The sequence below is a fragment of the Rhagoletis pomonella genome, unplaced genomic scaffold (genome assembly GCF_013731165.1).
Source record: "Rhagoletis pomonella isolate Grant_MI unplaced genomic scaffold, Rhpom_1.0 Rhpom_scaffold_00007, whole genome shotgun sequence".
Taxonomy (NCBI): Eukaryota; Metazoa; Arthropoda; class Insecta; order Diptera; family Tephritidae; genus Rhagoletis; species Rhagoletis pomonella.
In genome coordinates, this window is record NW_023458561.1 from 28,962,567 (window position 1) to 28,981,025 (window position 18,459).

At 38.0% G+C, this 18,459-nt stretch overlaps 3 protein-coding genes across 3 annotated transcripts in view; 1 reads left to right on the plus strand and 2 right to left on the minus strand.

The window, feature by feature from the left end:
• LOC118743776 overlaps nucleotides 1–18,459 on the minus strand; it is a 452,583-nt gene that overhangs the window by 53,751 nt on the left and 380,373 nt on the right. The window lies entirely within an intron of this gene.
• Nucleotides 7,642–9,175, plus strand: LOC118742530. Its single transcript, XM_036474675.1, has 2 exons — nucleotides 7,642–7,710; nucleotides 7,765–9,175. The coding sequence occupies exon 2, from the start codon at nucleotides 7,793–7,795 to the stop codon at nucleotides 9,158–9,160; it is 1,368 nt and encodes a 455-aa protein (XP_036330568.1). The 5' UTR covers nucleotides 7,642–7,710; nucleotides 7,765–7,792; the 3' UTR covers nucleotides 9,161–9,175.
• LOC118742533 (TWiK family of potassium channels protein 18-like) lies at nucleotides 9,836–15,383 on the minus strand. The gene is made up of 8 exons (XM_036474679.1): nucleotides 15,034–15,383; nucleotides 14,777–14,933; nucleotides 14,505–14,632; nucleotides 10,666–10,898; nucleotides 10,358–10,599; nucleotides 10,152–10,278; nucleotides 9,988–10,089; nucleotides 9,836–9,926 (listed from the first exon to the last, which is right to left on the minus strand). The coding sequence occupies exons 1-8, from the start codon at nucleotides 15,170–15,172 to the stop codon at nucleotides 9,858–9,860; spliced, it is 1,197 nt and encodes a 398-aa protein (XP_036330572.1). The 5' UTR covers nucleotides 15,173–15,383; the 3' UTR covers nucleotides 9,836–9,857.

Genomic DNA, 18,459 nt, shown 5'->3' on the forward strand with positions numbered 1-18,459 from the left:
TTTTAATTTTTTTTTTTTTTTTTTTTTTTTTATATCAATTAAATAACAAACAAAATTTTAGATCAAAACATATACATAAACATGAATAAAAATCCTTAATAACTAAAGATTACTTTCTAAACCTGCTTTGTGTAGGAAGGAGATTATTTCTTTAAAAACATTCACATTATAAGAACTTAAAGTATCCTTTAAACAAGCATAATTATTAAAAAAAGAAAGACCAGCCCTGGCAGCAGCGTATTTAGGGCACTCAAAAATCAAATGATTCAAAGTCTCTGTAACCCCACAACTAGAGCACTGATCACTAACACCTCTTCTGAATTTACTAATATATATACTACCATACGTATGACCCGTTAATAATCTATTCATTAATTTGATGTCATATACATCCATATTACATTTTTTATCCCTAAACCAAGGCCTCTTTTTCAACCCACCCCCATTTTCTACAAAGGCTTTCCCTTTAACCATACTTAAATTCACAAACTCACTTTCCCATTCTTGCCATACCAAATTTTGAATTCGTATCAAAGCCTCACCAGGCGTAAGTTGAACATCAATATTAAGACCTCTGTTAACGGCCGCTTTAGCTGCAACATCAGCCCTCTCATTCCATTCAACACCTACATGACTCGGAACCCACAAAATCTGAACAGAACGCAAATTAGACCTGAAAATATCATTATGCACTTCAGCAACTAAATACGAATCAGTTGTATCACTATCAAGAGCATCAATAGCAGCCATACTATCAGTAAAAATAGCACCCTTTTCAACATTCAATTTTTCAAATATCCAAATCGCTTTTTTATCCCAACCAGCTCACCAAATGTAGAAGAAAATTTTTCTGATAATCTAAAAAGATAAGAAGTCATTTCACAAACATCATGAACCGCTACACCAACCGCATCATCCACTACTGAAGCATCAGTTGCTAGTAAATAATATCCCTCATCTTGCAATCTATATCTTTCCTCCATGTAAAAAGCCCGAATTTTTTCAACCGAAACATTTTTTTTAGAAACATCAAATTTAGACCTTTTCAAAACCAGACCTAAATGCCTTTCAAACCGCGTACTAAAATTAATTCTCTCAAAAATAACTTTAAATTTGGAAAAAACATGTCCATAACTAGACCCCTTAACCAAACCATTACATAAATCTTCTCTTAATTCACTATTAACCATCCATTGTCTACTTAGCTCCTTAGCAGTAAGCCACTCAGCCCTCTTCAACGGAGGTAATTCACCTGCAAGTGCAAACCTGGTGTGTATCGGGGTACTGGGTGGAACCCCAAGACACCTCCTTAACGTATCATTTACTATAACCTGTATCTTCTTATTAGTTCCTAATGGAGCATTGGCAAAAGTAACATTCGAATATTCAACTTTGGACCGTACAAAAGCTTTATAAAAATTTAAAGCCACCCGAGGCTCTAAACCTGACTTGATAGTCGTAAGCTTAGACAAAAGATTCCTATTTGGAATAATATCCTTTTTAATCATACCTATATGATCATTAATCGTAGCATTAAAACATATAACTCTACCCAACCATTTTAAACTAAAAACTTGCTCTATATCCTGCGAACCCACTCTTAAGACAAAAGGATTCCTCCTGTTTGTACCAATATTCATAAATTTTGTCTTACTATAATTAACTGACAGTTTTAAAGAACCACATAACTGCTGAAAACTGTTAATACTATTACTAAGCAAATTCAAAGCAGCAACATCATTACTATCACTACAAACAATCACAAAATCATCTGCAAACTGAAACAACTGGGGTGTTCACAGTTCGTTCCAAATAGTGTCTGAAAATGTAGACGTCTACATTTTAAGACGTTTTCTAACCGTAAAATCTGTGGTGTTGTTGTTTCCCATACAAAATTGGAAAACGACGCCGTCTACATTTTGTCACACTCAAAGGTATGTTTTTTACGCGTCTACATTTTGCAACCTCGCAGCAGGGTTGCATTATGGCAATACTAATCACATTTTTTTTATTTATTGGGCACGTTTTTTGTATTTGCATTTAATTTGAGCGCAATTTCTGATGAAAAGAAACAAATCAAGGAAAAGAAATAACAAATATTAGGAATTGGTAATTAAGTTAAATAATTACAATTTTTCAGAAACAAAATCGAAAGGCAATATATAAAAAATGCACGCAAAGAGGAAATGTCTGGCAACACCAGCAAAGTTTTGAGACGATTTTGCGACGACTGCTAGAAAGGGGTGCTCACAGTTTGATGCTAAAGATGTCTCAAAATGTAGACGTCTACATTTTCAGACACAATTTGGAACGAACTGTGAACACCCCAAACATAACATTACCAGAGTTAAGTTGATGTAAAAGAGCAGTATAAATATTAAACAATAAGGGTGACAAACAACTCCCCTGTGGCAACCCATTACACACAATAACCTGACTATCCCCAATTTTCAAAATCCTCTTAGAGAAAAAATTATAAACCCAATTAATAATTTTAACATCAGCCCCCTTATCACCTAAAATTCTCTTAAGAGTGACTAAATCAACACAATTATAAGCATCCTTTAGATCCAAAACACAAATAAAAATCTTTTGCCTTTCCGACTTCAACTTACTCACATAAAATAAAAACTCATTAATACACATAGTAGCCGACTTCCCCTTCCTATATGCAAAGCTACGCAAAGGAATAATGCCATTAACATTAGACCATTCTACAAGTCTATCCTTGACCATCATATTTAAAGTTTTAACAATAACCGATAATAGGGAAATAGGCCTATAATTTTTAATGTCACTCAAATTCCGATTTGCCTTAGGAATCGGCACTATCTTAATAACCCTCCACTCATCCTTAACAATATTATTATTAAAATGAAAAACAAGATCAGCTCGCAACTTTTCTTTACAATCATTTGATAATTGCCTTAGCATTTCAAAAGTAATCCTGTCAAAACCTCCTGCCGTACTCTTCTTTTTACTCAAAACCAAAGACAAATCATCCAAAGAAAAATTCAAATAACTATCACCATCACTATATGAACTATTATCATTAAAATCCAAACCAGTACAACCAACATACTGATTACCAACCTGATCCCTAAGCCACTCTAAATATTTCATATTATCCTCACTAACCCATTCTAATCTTTTATGTTTACATCCCTTCACATTATTAACAAACTTCCAGGCATCTCTAGAATTAGCATTACTATTAAGTTCACTTATTTTCATTTTATAATTCTCACTTTTTGCTTTTTTCACAGCAGCCTTCCATTCTTCTCTCAATAAACAAGCCTGTTCCATATCCTCCACTCTACCAGTCAGCCTGGCTTTCTTACGACTAGCCAAAAGCCTTCTATACAATCTACTCAAACTATCACACCACCAAGCCTTTGGAGAAAACTTAGTACAGTTTAAATCAATCGTAGCATTTCTAATCTCTTTCCGGATTAAGCTCACAACATCATCAGCATCACCATCACAATCAAGGGTCATAAGAGCTTTCTTTAACTTAACCTTAGAAACAAAAAGCTGAGGTAATCTTTGAATTCCTTTAATATCAATTAATAAAGGATGATGATGGCTACCACCAACATATCCATAATTACAATTCCAACTAACATCAAAAGCCGAATTAGTAAAAGATAAGTCTAAAACCGACTCAATAACACACCCATTCCTATTCACAGAAAAAGTCTTAGAACCATCATTAAGACATCTCAGTCCTGATCTATTACATATATTAAAAACAACCTTCCCTTTAGGACTATTGTTCCTATCACCCCACATTCTATTCTTAGCATTAAAATCGCCGACTAAAAGTAGATTATTAAACTTAACCAGAAAAGAAAAAAGCCGATTTACTTCATATTCAAAAACTCTAGTACTAACACTAGGAGCAAAATACACAGAACACACAACAAAATTATCCTTCAAATTAATAGTTTTAGCAATGACAATGTCATGTATTGAATTATACCTCACTCTCTCAAATCTTATATTTTTCCTGAAACCTACCGCAACACCACCATAACCATCCCTTCTCATCTTCTTAAGTAAATTAAAATTTATCAACTTATGCTCAGACTTTTGCTCATCATGAGAAAAAATTTCCTGAAGAGCAACAATATCAACATTATTTTGTTCAATAAAGAAATCTAAAAAATCCTTATTAGCCTTTAAACTTTGACAATTAAGCTGCAGAATTCGAATCTTGTCCATCAATATTAATAGAAGAAGCCACAAGCCTATCACTAACACTAGTCTTACATAAATTACTCATCAACTTCACCAAAGGTTCCTCAGAGTTAATATCAAATTTGTCAACCAAAAGCGCCAAAAGCCTTTCAATTTCAGAAACCTTACTCCATCTTTCACTATTAAAACAAGGACTTATTGTCTCTTTACTTCTCCGAATCTGCTTCTGCTGATCAACAATGGGCTGAAAACTCCGATCCTTAACAACTTCATTATACCTCCTCCTCGTCAACCTTCTATTAACAATATCATTATTATCCTGCACCTTATCCAAACTACTACCAAGCACCGGAAAAGAACTCTCATAATTATCCAACAAAGAAAAACGATTATTACTATGTAATATATCATTATAATCTCAAAGACTTCCCTCCTAGAAATCTTCTTGACAGTCATAATCTCAATAACTTCCTTTTCCTTCCTCCATACATCACATTTATTCTTATTTAAAGACACATGATCACTATTACCACAAAGAATACACTTAACTTCATTATCAGAGCATTTTCCAACACACTTTTCAATCTTTCCACAAAGAATACAACGATTCTGCCTCCTACAAGACATTCTTGTATGACCCAAACATCCACAATTGAAACATTGTTTTGGTCTAGGAAAATAATGACTCACTTTAAAATCTACACAGAATACTTTAACAGACTCAGGTAGAACACTACCTACAAAACCAATCTTGACAGCCAGAGTCGGAATATACTTATCACGATTATCTATATCTCGCCTATTAATTCTTTTAACAGACGAAAAAGGTACAACAGACTTCAAATTCTCAAAAATCTCCCTATCCGAAAAATCAAGTGGAACCTGTCTCAAAACACCATAAGTTTCAACAAAACTACGTGGTATAAATACTCGTATACCTTTTTCCTTCAAAACCTCATTAACAACACAATCATTAGCAGTACAAGCACTTTCGAAAAAAATCTTATACAAAGACTTACCAATCGCCTTTATATTCTTCATACCTTTAATATTATACTTGCGTATTTTTGCAAACAAAAACAAACCATTTTTCATAAATTTATTATCAAAGAAAGGACTCTTCGAAGTATCAGCAAGAACACAAAATTCACCCCTATAAAAATCAGAATATACAGCACTCTTATACACACCCTCAACACTAAAGCCATTCTTACTAATGTTACTACCACTGTTAGTATTCTGAGCACAAACATCTTCTTCAAAAGAATCCGCATTTAACTGACCACCACTGTTAAAATTCAAGGACACAATATTCTTCTCACTTCCATTAAGCACAATACCATTTTGAAAATTATGTATATCATTCAACATAACCCCATTATCTCCAGAAACACTATCAACACAAACATTTCCAACCTGAGCAGGCCTTTGACCACCATTTTGAATCAAACCCTCATCAGATGAAACACAAGGCACAACCATATCACCATCTCTCTCATTGAGCACAGCATTACACTCTCCAACACCCTGTACAACACCGCCATTTTGAGCATTATACACACCACTGAACATAACCTCTTTATCACAAGTAACCCCTGCAACACCACTTTTTCCAACCTGAACATCCCCAAAAACACCATTTTGTAATAACAACGTCTTATTAAAAGTACCCCTGGGTACAAGCATGCCCTGCAAAGCAATCTTTGGTATATCCCTAACCTCACTTAAATCCTCCTCAGAAAAACTATCCCCATTACTAACATCCGTCTTTGCATCCTTGCGCCTTTTACCAGAGCCTTTCTCATTCCTGTTTTTTTTCCTAGCTCTCATATACTTCCTTGCTGAAGAATTATGCGCAGAAACCTGCATCATATCCTCCTCTATCGACGCCGCAGCGTCCATTTAAATAAAAAAAAAAAAAAAACCCAAAAATCACACACTGCCAGGACTCACCTGCAAACAGCAAAACAGCTCCTTCCAACTTCTGACTTGCCTTCCTTTTTACAGCTCCAAAATACAAAAAAAAACTAATTAAAATACTAATTAAATGACTTAAAAAAAAACTAAAGAAAAAATTTTAATGAAAAAAGCAACGCTTGCACCGATCCAAATCCAAATTTTCTTCCGCTCGAAAATTCCAAGAACCTTACACCATTGTGTACAAATACAAGACTTCTAAACGAGGGAAATTTTTAAAAGCTACCTATCCTATCCTTGGATTGCCAGACGCATGAGGCAATGCCATGTTGTTGTTGTAGCAGCATACAAATTCCCCAAAGACTTTTTGGGGAGTGTTGCTGGAGTGACAGTCCTTGGCCAGATATAAATCTTGGTCGTTCCGGTTACGTAGGCCCGACTGTCGTGGGAACGAGGCAATGCCATCTTTCGCGTCGCTTTGGCGTTGTTTCATTTAGTCAAAGCGATGCCAGCGTCAACGCAACGCCAAAGTTGTATGTAAACGGGCCTTAAACCACCGTTTGTGTTTCTTTGGCGTCAACATTGCCTATGTGAACAGCTTCATATAAACGTACATATGTATTTATCTTATGGGCTGTTTTTGCTTACGCGTAAAAGCACATTTAGCGCATTTAGCTCTAAATGCTACTCTAAATGTACATTTATCCATACAAAATTCGTCACCTAAATGCAACTAAATGCAACTCCATTTTTGCATTTAGAATCTAAATGCTAAAAGCAACCCTGTGATCTTCCAAAATTTCCACGATTCGAACATGGTTTAATGAGAAGAAGTGGCAACATTGCTTTTTCGAGTATACAGTCGCTAGCTGCGTTTCAGTGATCGCCGATCGAGATTTCATTTATTATTTTACATTATTTGGATAAAGAAAAGTTACGCAAATTAAACATCGATATGATGCTGATAGAAATCTGGATTAATTTGTGATCAACTCTGTTTGTTTTGTTTCCTAATTAAGTGTGAAAATTATAATTGACAGCACCGACAAATGAATATATACACAAACAAATGTTTGGTTATGGTTAAAATAATTCAAGCTTTTGTATTGAATTTTCGGTTTAGAATTTATTTTTTTCCTTTTCAGTAGGGATTTTTGGACATTATCTTTTCCGTGAGAATTTATCATAATAGATACGGATCTGAATAAGCGACTGGAACACGGCTGTTTGTCAAAAGCATACGATTTCGAACTCGCGTAAATGTACATTTGCTAAATGCGATAGCATGAACGCTCTTCGAAAACATATGTTCGAAAGTGCTAAATGTTGCATTTTAAATGCAGCAAAAACGCTGCATTAGGTGTCGAAGAAAAAACGCTAAAGAGCACGAATGCTGTATGTGCCAGAGCCTTTTCGTTCTTTGTGCTAGGTGGCAAGGTAAACTTGTCACTTGTGTTGTGGTGCAGACTGGCAGCACCGATTTTATTACTTTTTTTGTTTATCTCATTTCGGGATGCAGCTGTCAAATTTATTTACGTTAGAGTTTTTTATTTGTTTCTGTATTTGCATTTCTCACTGAATTTTATAAGCACGGTAGATTTCATTTATACACAAATCTAAAAAATTTACTGGAACAAAAATTTTCAGCTCTGTTAGTCAAAATTTCAAGTTCGTTATGTCTTTGAAGAAAGAGATATCCAAGGTGGAGTATCGAATAAAGCTGTTGTCTGGCAATAATGTTGTTCTCGTCGAGGCCAATGGATTTGAATCGGAAATCTTTGTACCTAGTATCCACAACGGACGCATTAGTTTTCAGAACATAATACCGAATAGGAGATGCTGTAACAGGTTAAACGTGCTGGCGTCAAAGAGTTCGGCTGGAAAAAAACGTCGTTCCACACAAACTACTGAACGAATTTTGGCACCAGTGAATTATAATAGAGACAGCATTTCCCCTTCCACAACTTGGCGTCTGCAGGCCGGACATGAAGTCAATCGTACACGCTCACCATTAGCATTTAGCACGCCGGCACCAGCCCTATCGCCATCGCCATCGCCGTCATATACTATAGGGCAACAATTGAAACACCATAATAAGGAAAACTACACGCCACTTCCGCGCACGTTGGCACAAGCTAACCACACAATTGATATACTGCGAGTAAATAGACCATCGCCTATTCAGTTAAATAGAAAAAGTAGTCTACAGACACCAGGCACAAGAACTGTACGAATACAATGCCAGCAATCGGAAACCAGTAAGCATTTAAATGCAGCTTCGGGAGACTCTGGATCGGGTTTCAATATTCCTGATGTGCCAAATTTATCACGAAGTATAGGATTTTCGTTTTTAGAATCGCCAAATAACGCGAAAAGTAAAGCAAAGAAAGCAAATACATCAGCACCGGGCACAGTTACGAAATGGCGTAAGTGTTTGACACCAGTGCGCACATACTCTCGAAATGGATTTACTGTGCCGCGTCTCCCTTCCAATTCCAGTGTAACGAATGCACGGAATTTAAAAAGACTGCCTTCTATGACACAAGGGACTAAAGGTACGTACAAATTAGAAGTAAGGAGGCGGAAGCTGGTCGTTGATCCTAAGACAGCTATATCGCCGAATACATTCAAGCAACAGCAGCGCACTACAGCACATCTACGTCCGAAAAGCCCCAATAAAAGACGTTCAGGAGCAACATTACCAAAAGATCAAAAGCAATATGATATGAGTAAGAAAACTGCTTTCGACATGCTCACAGCCCCTAGTAGATCACATGTGGCCACAAAGTTAGCACAACAGTTTAAAAAAGCATGTGTGAACAAAGCCTCGTCAACATGTCCTAAATATAAAATTTTATGTAAAATACCACCATTGGAGCAACCGGAACGCCAACCTAAGGGCAAATATAGTGTAAATCATAATTTACCGCCCAGCAATATTACCGCGGCCGCAATGATGGAGAAAGCGCGCTCGACTGTAAATCAAACTGGCGAAGGCGTCACACATTTCCAACGTCCGAGTTGGCCCACTCAAACACAATAATGTCGGTATGAAAATTAACTCATAATAGTTGTGGGAATAATTTTTGGGCAATACTTCTAAATTCAAATAGCAATATTTTGTTATTCTATTGAAATTAATTTTACTTCTATACTCAACTCAAATTCTATTCAGTCAGATGGTTTGGTTTAGTGAAAATATTTTGACTACATTTATCTGCGATTGGGATACAAAAGTTTTTAATAAATCTAGCCATTAAATATTTTCACTGCAAACCATGATAATGGCGACACTATTGTAAATATTTAATGACATTATGAATACTAAATGTAATAAAGTAACTTAAAAATTACAGTTGTTTATAAGGATTTTTCATAAATCATTTAACCTTTGAATTTCTTGGGTATAACATAGACATTTATTATATAGTCCATTGAAATTATTAAGTTAAAGATATCACAAAACACTACTAAACACAAAGTCATACTTTATATACAGTTTATTGATAACTTATACGAAAATTATTTGCATAAGTGTGTATTTATTTCAAAATGTTTCGTTTACTGTACATCATGAGGAACACTTTCGGATCGCTATACATATTACTTTTATTATTAATTTTAAATTCGTAGTTATTACAATTATACTTTTTTCGACTCTCGTATTTCTATGTATACCTAACTTAATATTAAATAAAATTAACAATTTACTATGCATTAAAAAGCGTCTTATGATAGTGTCATCTCTTACAACGAAAACAGGATTTGAAAGCTCGTTTGATGGCTCGAACATTGTGTATAACTTGTTCCTGCAATTAAGTGTGTGAGTAAATAAATTTGTATATTATTATTTGTATTAAACGCATATACCTGCATCAAATTGAAACACATTGCAATGAGGGCCATACCAAGCAATAGGTAAACAGCACAAAGTATAAAACTAACCTCAACTTTGTCTTTATCGGCAGTAATCTGCAAGTGAAATTTGTTATTGATTGAGATCTCAAATAAATTTACAGCAAGAAACACAATACCACACGTTCGCCTGGTACCAAATCCCCGAAACCGATGCTACTAAGCGAGATAAAGCAAAAGTAGCTGCCGTCCAGGTAATCCCAAGCTTCCCAACGACTGAAAAGGATAGCACCAGCTAATATGTAACTAATAATTGAAAACATACATTACACTTTAGCATATTTCAAATTTCATTTACATACAACTTTCTTATTCTGTAACTAACCTTATCATTATGATCACGCAAACCGTTAAGGGTACCGTAATTTCGTCAGTATTCCTACGTATTTCTCTCTCAATATCGGAATCATTCCCCGCTTCAAATAATTCCAGCGCACTCATGCTCTGTGTTGAACTCTCAGTTTCTTCACTGTAGTAACTGCCTGAAGTGCTGTTACTGCTTCGGCTATCACTGCTCTTGCTGGTACTGCTGCTGGTGTTCGCATATCGGCTTTCCATGTCTTGCAGCTGTCAGTGAGTGGGAGTAGAATTATAAGTGCTTAGGAGAGAAATGCGCATAGATCTGAGCTTTACCGCTTTTGTCATGGCCAATTGTCGTATTTTACGGCGTTCGCGTATGATTCGACGGCGTGCAACGCCTGGACAAATGCGACACAAGCAGACTTTGGAGTAAATCCATTTGAAGGACTTGGCCAGGACATCGCCAATATTGGAGAGGTAGAGTAGGAAGAGAGGCATGCCGATGATCGCATATAAAATGGTGACTAATTTGCCCCAATCCGATTTGGGAGATATATTGCCGTAGCCTGGGGATTATTATAAAAAAATACAGTTAAATAAAATACATAAGAGTCTGAGCCTCCCCAGCATGACCTTACTTCTAAAACTAGCTAAATGCCAGTATAGAGTCGAGAATATATGCACAGCACTACTATAGCATTGACCGCCATAATCTCAGAAAAATTAGGGTCTAAACCAATGCCCACACTGATAAATAATTGCATTGGATGGCAATCAGTGCTCACGCTCGCATCAGACCCCCTGCTTATTGTAGTCGACCATCCAAGAGTTTTGTCACATCCGAAAACCTTACGTACGTGTACACCAAGAAGGCTAACTGGAACGGGGGTACGGAACACAGAGACCACAAATTCAACGCCCTTCCACCGCCAACATGTGCGCGCGTAGCGCAATATACGCAGGGTTATCAACGCAGCAGCCGACCGCTTCAATGCAGCCGGTAGGATCACTAAAATCCGGCGGGACCCGTAGAAGTGCGTGATCGAAATCGGCCGTCTAATCCTGGTGAACCCCGCATTAGGGGTATCAACAAGGACATTAGTAAACTGGTAAACGAACATAAGCAGAAACGTGAAATGAGCACCTCAAACCCTGCTATCTCTTCAGCGGAGCTAGCAAACTGTGGACGACAGTAAAATCTTTCTCCCATCCGACGAAACGTAAGGATAACGTTGCCATTACATTCGGCAATACCACAACGTCGAATCCGCGCACCCGGAGAGAGACAAAGCCCACTGTAGTGCGCTACGTAAAGCACACAAACTCCGCCCCGAGACACACCAACGGGCATTACCCCTGAAGAGACGCAGGCAGCTGTCAAGAACGCCAAAGCATCCAAGGCGTTATGCCATGACGGAATCTCCAGGCAGATGCTGAAAAGCTAGGACCTGCAGGAGCCGAGTACATGATAGCAGCTTTCAACTTGTCACTGTCTACTCTGATCATCCCCGATATGTAGAAATTGGGTAGGATCATTCGCCTCCTTAAGCCAGGGAAGAAGGCGGACGCAGGAGACTCTTACCGGCCAATCTGCCTCCTATCCCCAGCGGGAAAGACAGTGGAAGCACTACTCCTCCTCAGCCTGACGGAGCATCTGAAACTAGGCGAACACCAACATGGATTCCGAAAAATTCATAGCACGACCATATCATTAAACGCCATCACAACACAGATAAGCGTAGGTCTGAACCAATGGCGAGCCTGTGACGGGGGGGCGGTCCTAGTCGCGGTTGACCTGTCGAAGGCATTCGGCACGGTAAAGTACGTGACCCTTTGCCAAGACGTCCTAAACTCCTCGCTTTTGGATCGGACGAAGCGGTATATATGTGTGTGGACGTCAATCATCGGTCAAATTCCAAAGCGTCAAATCCAAGCCCGTAGAATTAAACAGGGGATCCCCAAGGTGGCATACTCCCTCCGACACTGTTTAACCTCTACATGGCAAAACTGGGGTTAATTTGGTGAGCTACGTCGATGATGACACGAAAATGGCAACATGCCCTACGTACACGTCGATGGCAACAGAATACCGACGGTCAACCATCCCAAAGTCTTGGAAGTCACGTTCGACAACTTTTCTTTAGAGAGCATAAGACCTTGCTATGAAGTAGTTTCTCGTGGGATTCCACCATAGAAATCACCCCAATAATGCCTTATTTCGAAACGATCAGTCCCACGGCATGTAAGACGGCACCTGCGGGACTGGAAACACGACATTAGCCGTGCATATACCACCCATTGGACGCAGAAAAATACAGAGTAACGCTTAACCACCTACACACCGGTGCAGTCAGGACGAGTCTCAGCTCCCGAGACGACAAAATCGTCCTAGGCGGTCGACCGCCGCCCGTTAATATCGACGAAGCGGAACTGCCGAGATAGCCCAGGTGCATCCTAGCGCAATTCCGTTGCGGGTGGTGCCACAGACTAAACAGCTATCTCCCCCGCCTGAATCGGAAATGCTATGCCCGAACTGCGTAGAACTAAACATTATGCTCTTTAGGGCGACCTACTCCTCGGCGTTGTTCAGCCTATGCATGGCGAAACTACTTTCGCTGCCGGCCGAAGTCAAATTAGTGAACTTCAGACAGTTGCGACGGGCCGAAAAATTGTGGCAGGCCCTGCAAGGGGGATTAACTTAGACATTATTTAATTGTCCATTGTGATGCCACATTACACAAATTCTTAGTACGGTAACTGTGTGTAAACTAAGAGAAGCACTGGCTGCTCACAACAAAGTTCCGCAGCAACTGATGTCCACTCCGGAGAGCCCCTCGGGAGTGTTGATGAAATGCGCACCGAGCTGCTTAAATCCTAATCTATCGAATGCCGGGCAGCTGAGGAGGAAGTTCTGATATGACTCCACCTCATCCTCCAGACAGCATCGGCAGTAGGATCCTGTGGCGATATTGAGTCGGACAATGTCCGGTCAGTAAACCTGCAAGAATCGATAGCTGGCGCGAATATCGGCGATCCTTTCAATTTCTTCACTGCCAGAAACCCCAGAACTCCTGCCGCGAAAACTGCCTTTACACCCACCATGTGGACTAAACAAATTATGTTACATCTTTCGTAAGTATTTGGCACTCACGTCTTTGTCTCAGACCACTTGTCCACACCCTCTAAAATGGTGGGAAATGTGTTTTTTTTGTTAAAACAGAAAAAATTTGACCTATCTTTTGGTGGTATTAACGACTTCCGGTTTCGACCGAAATTGGGTTAAACTGACTGGAAGTCAATTTGTTTCAAATTAAATATATTTACATACATGTTTTTACCACAGATTCGGATTCTAAGCATAAAAATGCGAAACTTATCCTCGAAACTTTTTTCTCGGAAGTGCTTTTTCAATCGTTAAATGACCGTCGAACTTTAACTCGTCCTGGAATTCTTAAATGATTGAAATTGCTTTTTATTGGACATCGAAAAAAATTGAATTACCAAGTCGAGGATACTCTATCTATTCGTCGGAGGTCCATTTATTTAAATGGGATTTACATATTTTTACCACAGATTCGATTTTTGCCCATAAAAGCACATACCTTTTTCGGAAACTTTTCCGATTTGGACCGGAAGTGGGTTAAACTGACCGGAAGTATTTTTTTTTAATTACGCATGGATGTTTTTACTACAGATTCGGATTCTGAGGATAAGAGCACGTAACTTTTGTTTGAAACTTTTTTCTCGGAAGTGCCTTTTCCACCTCTAAATGACCTTCGAAATTTAACTGGTTCTGGACTTACGTTGAAAAGTTTTGAAAAAGGCACTTCGGTGAAAACAGATTCTAACAAAAGTTGGATATTTTCGTCCACAGAATCCGAATCTGTGGTGAAAACATGTATATCTAATTTCAAAAAATGGACTTCCGTTTCGTTTAACCCCATTCCGGTCGAAGCCGGATAGAGGATTTTTGCGACTTACAATAAAAAACATTTCCCTCCATTTTAGAGGGGTGGACAGGTGGTCCTAGACCCTGTACAATCGAATTAAATATGCACCTTACTTTGTTTGAAGCATACAATAAACTTGCCTTTGCAATCATATGGAACAGTAAAAACTCGAATTATGTCGTTTTGATTTAAAATATTACTTTACCTCTTTAGAACACTCACCTATAGTTGTAATAACCGTTAGTGAGTAAAGGAATGCACCCGAAAAGCTCCATTGCTTGTCAATGTCGGGATCAATTAACTTTTCATGCGCTATTTCTCGTTGAAATTGCAGCAAAATTTCATTTACTCTGCAATATTAATTTTAGTTAGTGCTAGATAATTGAAATATATTTATATTTAGTATCTAAGACTTACATATGTATATGTATGTATACTTGTATTTATGAATTTATATTTAAAAACTACTTTTTCCTAAATTCTCAAAAGCCTACCTTTCCTTATAATATGCGTTCCCATAGAAACTTATGTTCTGTGCCGTTATATCCCAAATCTTTTGCGCGCATTTTTCAGTTGCATTGGGTTTTATCGTTTTATGTGGGCTAAGTCTTTCGTATTCGAATAATTCAATAGCTTGAAAAATAAAGGCACCTGTGAATGAAGGCATAGTGGGCTTATGAATTATTTAGAAAAAAAAAGTAAATAAAATAAAATCCAAATGCGAATACTCGTATTAACGATTTTCAATTACCTCCAATTGTATAGAAGATTACTAGTAATATGATGCCAACATTGCTGAACATAAAAGCCGTAAATTGTCGACATTTATCTTTAAATCGTTCGAAAGGCGGTTTCTGTCGTTTGCGATATGAACTACGTCGTGAGGACATTTTCCGTAGACAGCTCGGGTTTGGGGCACCTCTATGTCGGAGGCAAGTTTAGACGTGTTTTTTTTTTATCTTCTTCGACGATGCTTCGTAAAGATGAGTTTTAGGGAGCGGATAACAACTGAAGACGACGAGCTGTACTCGGCTCCATATAGTAAGCGAGGCCGTTTATTTTTCGTAGCAGTTGACATGCTTTTCGGTATATTGGGTATATGAGTATCATTAGTCGATTATGAATATCCTGTTTAAAACTATAATTGGACGGCAACTGGAAGTAAATAAGTAAAATTATATGTATGTGTGTGATAAGTTTAAACTCTAAAAAAGAAAGTGCGAATAGCAAGGATATTCCTTGCTTATTTACTTCAATAGTGTCATAATCCAAAATAATATAAAATCGAGTTAGGTATGCAGAATTGACCGTTTTTGGCTTACGTTAGCTCCTTTTTGATCACCTAAGACATTTTGTTCTTTTACCAGCTAGTGTGAATGGACAAGGGCTCATTCGACGTTCGTAAAAATTTGACCAAAAAATATGCCGGCCCTCGGGCAGCCAATTAACCAAGTTCTCAAGGCGAAATCAAAGCATGCAATTACAGGCCGGCACCGTCAATCTACTTGAAGCTGGTGGCCGGCTTGTGTGAAAGTTCTTACACTGTACTCCGAATCTAGATTCGAGACATCTTTGCATTCGTTACCTTCTGAATCTTTTGTGGAAAATTTGTTTTCAGACAGAATATGTCACAACCTAATGCAAGCTCATTGAGAGCACCGTTATATAAAAATGAGTGTAGGTGCATACACACATATGTATGCGAGTGTGTCAGGTACTAAATTATCATCGAGGAAGCATAAAAATGTACACAAATATAAACAATTAGGAAGTAAAATTTGTCGCTATTTTAACAAAAGCGATATGTCTTAAGTAGCGAAAAAGCACATATCTACATAGGTACATATATGCAAACACTCCGTGCGCACATATTTTGCTGTCGTAAGTGGTCGGCTGAGCTGTTCCTACAAGGATATACATATGTATGTATGTACGTTGTGCAGCCTTCGAACCGCAGGTGGATTTTATGTAAAGCTTTTTCATGTCAGAATTACACTCGACGGCGCCCCAATCATCTGTCGAGGATCAATCTTCAGAATTCATTTTTAAATTTCGAGTGATTGGCATCGATCCTAGGACAGGAGCAGTCTTTTTTAGTGCTATAGTATTTTGCGGAGAATTAGAACATTTCGTAATTTTGCGGATATGTTTAAGTGCTCAAAACTTATGCGAGTGCACATATTTTGTGATACAACCACAACGGCAGAAAGACAGGGAGTTTCGGTGGGACCACCCCGGCATATTCGGTTTAAGGGCTCACTGAAGTCAGCAGCGTCTGTTTACCAGTATGTGCGGCTGCAAGTGCGCCTGTCTTGGACCCAGTGGCTCACTATATAAACGTGTATTTGGTTGCTGGGTTTGGCATCAGCCCCGTAAAAATCCCTTCCAGTGGAGAAATTCAGCAAAGCCTCGGATGAGTCCACGCTTTTGATGACGACCACGGCAAATGTTTAAAGGACTACGATTTGAGGGCATGCACCTGGAATGTCCGGATCCTTAATGGGGCTCTGCGACGTCTACTACAGCTGCCATGTAAAGGAGCGCAAATTCGGTGTTGGATTTGTATTGAGAGATAGAGAATCCAACATACAGAGACAAAGAAGAAGAAGTCAGATTATGTGGCTTCAAAATAGTGATTCATAACCTGACGGCCTACGATCTCAACAGCCCCCCCTAATAAATGCCAATCATTTATGAGTCTCGAGGAGGGCCAACTGAGTCCGCAAAATGGTTCCGGTCCCAAAACGCTCATCGGCCTTTCCTAGCCAGTTTGTTGGCTACTTCGTTACCTTCATTCCGCAGAGTACTAAATTAAATCGAGCGGAAATTATGTCTACTGGTCGAAGGAAATAATTTAGATTTACATCGTCGTAGTACTAGTACTTAAAAAAGGACTTTCGAATCTTGTATGTATCACAATTTGAAATCGGGGCTAAAATTAAAAAAAATTAAAAATGGTTATGAACAAAATTTGATTTTTGGCCGTTTATAGGACGTGGTATAGGGTTCGGAATGGTTGGAGAGTAGAGCTTCGCACACATACACTCACGAAAAAACCAAGACATTTTATACTTAAATTAAACCCAAATAAAGAATTTCGGTCAAGAAAGTACGGTAACTCGAAAAACTCTCATACGGAGTACGATATTCCTATTACAATTTTTTTTTCTCGGCCATGAATTGAAGACTGAATGTATTTTAAAATTTAAGGAACTAAACCAGAAAAATTTTTAGAAGGAAGAACATTTCTTTCCTATTTAAACTTAACATCAGCGATGTATGTTTCCTGTTATGGGAAGGCCTGATAAAATTGATGGTTTCACAGGACGAAAAGTGGTTCCGCCGTTCACTGGCTACTATTTAAATTCATAAGATATCTAACAAACTGTTTGATGTTGGCCATTGGTATACCTATCGTGTTATTTTCAGGAGAGTTGGGGGGAAATCATTTCATCAAGCATGCAATTAACCTCAATATTCTGGTGTCTAGACACTCATATGAGTTTTCCGATCGAAAAATATTGATTTTCAAGAATTTTATACCGTTCCTACGAAAAAATTTACTTTTCCCATATAAAAATACATGGAAAACTTTGAGCGCTTTGAGCGACCTCTAAATACTTTTTGATTTAAAAATAAAAAATAGGGGCATACTTTTTTCGATATAGAACAATCCTAGAGGGTGAGAGCATTACAATTCCGACTTTACTGTTTTTGGACCACCCTAATGTATATACAGGCATACGTATGTTTCTAATTGTTTATAACGTCTGGTTTTGGAAAATGGGCAACTTTAATTGCATTTTAAAATTCAATAAATGTCGTCACACAACCGCAACCATCAGGTGAATGAATCGTTAAAATGAATTTAATTATCAAGCAAAACTAAAAATAAAAAAAATGTTGTGTGTACGCACAGTCCATAAGTGGAGTGCGTCATGAACTGGTAAATAATACAATGTGCATACTCGTAAAAATTAAAATGTCTCTAAAATGATCATGAATGTACACACAACCATATATATGTACATACATATATATCTATGCACGTACATATATGCACATACTTGTAGAATGTAGATCTGTTTTGGAAATCCACCACCCGGCTGGCGCAATGGCGCTTAGTTATTGCTGTGGGCGGAAGGAAGTAATGGGCCCAATGGCGGCAGTGTCTAAC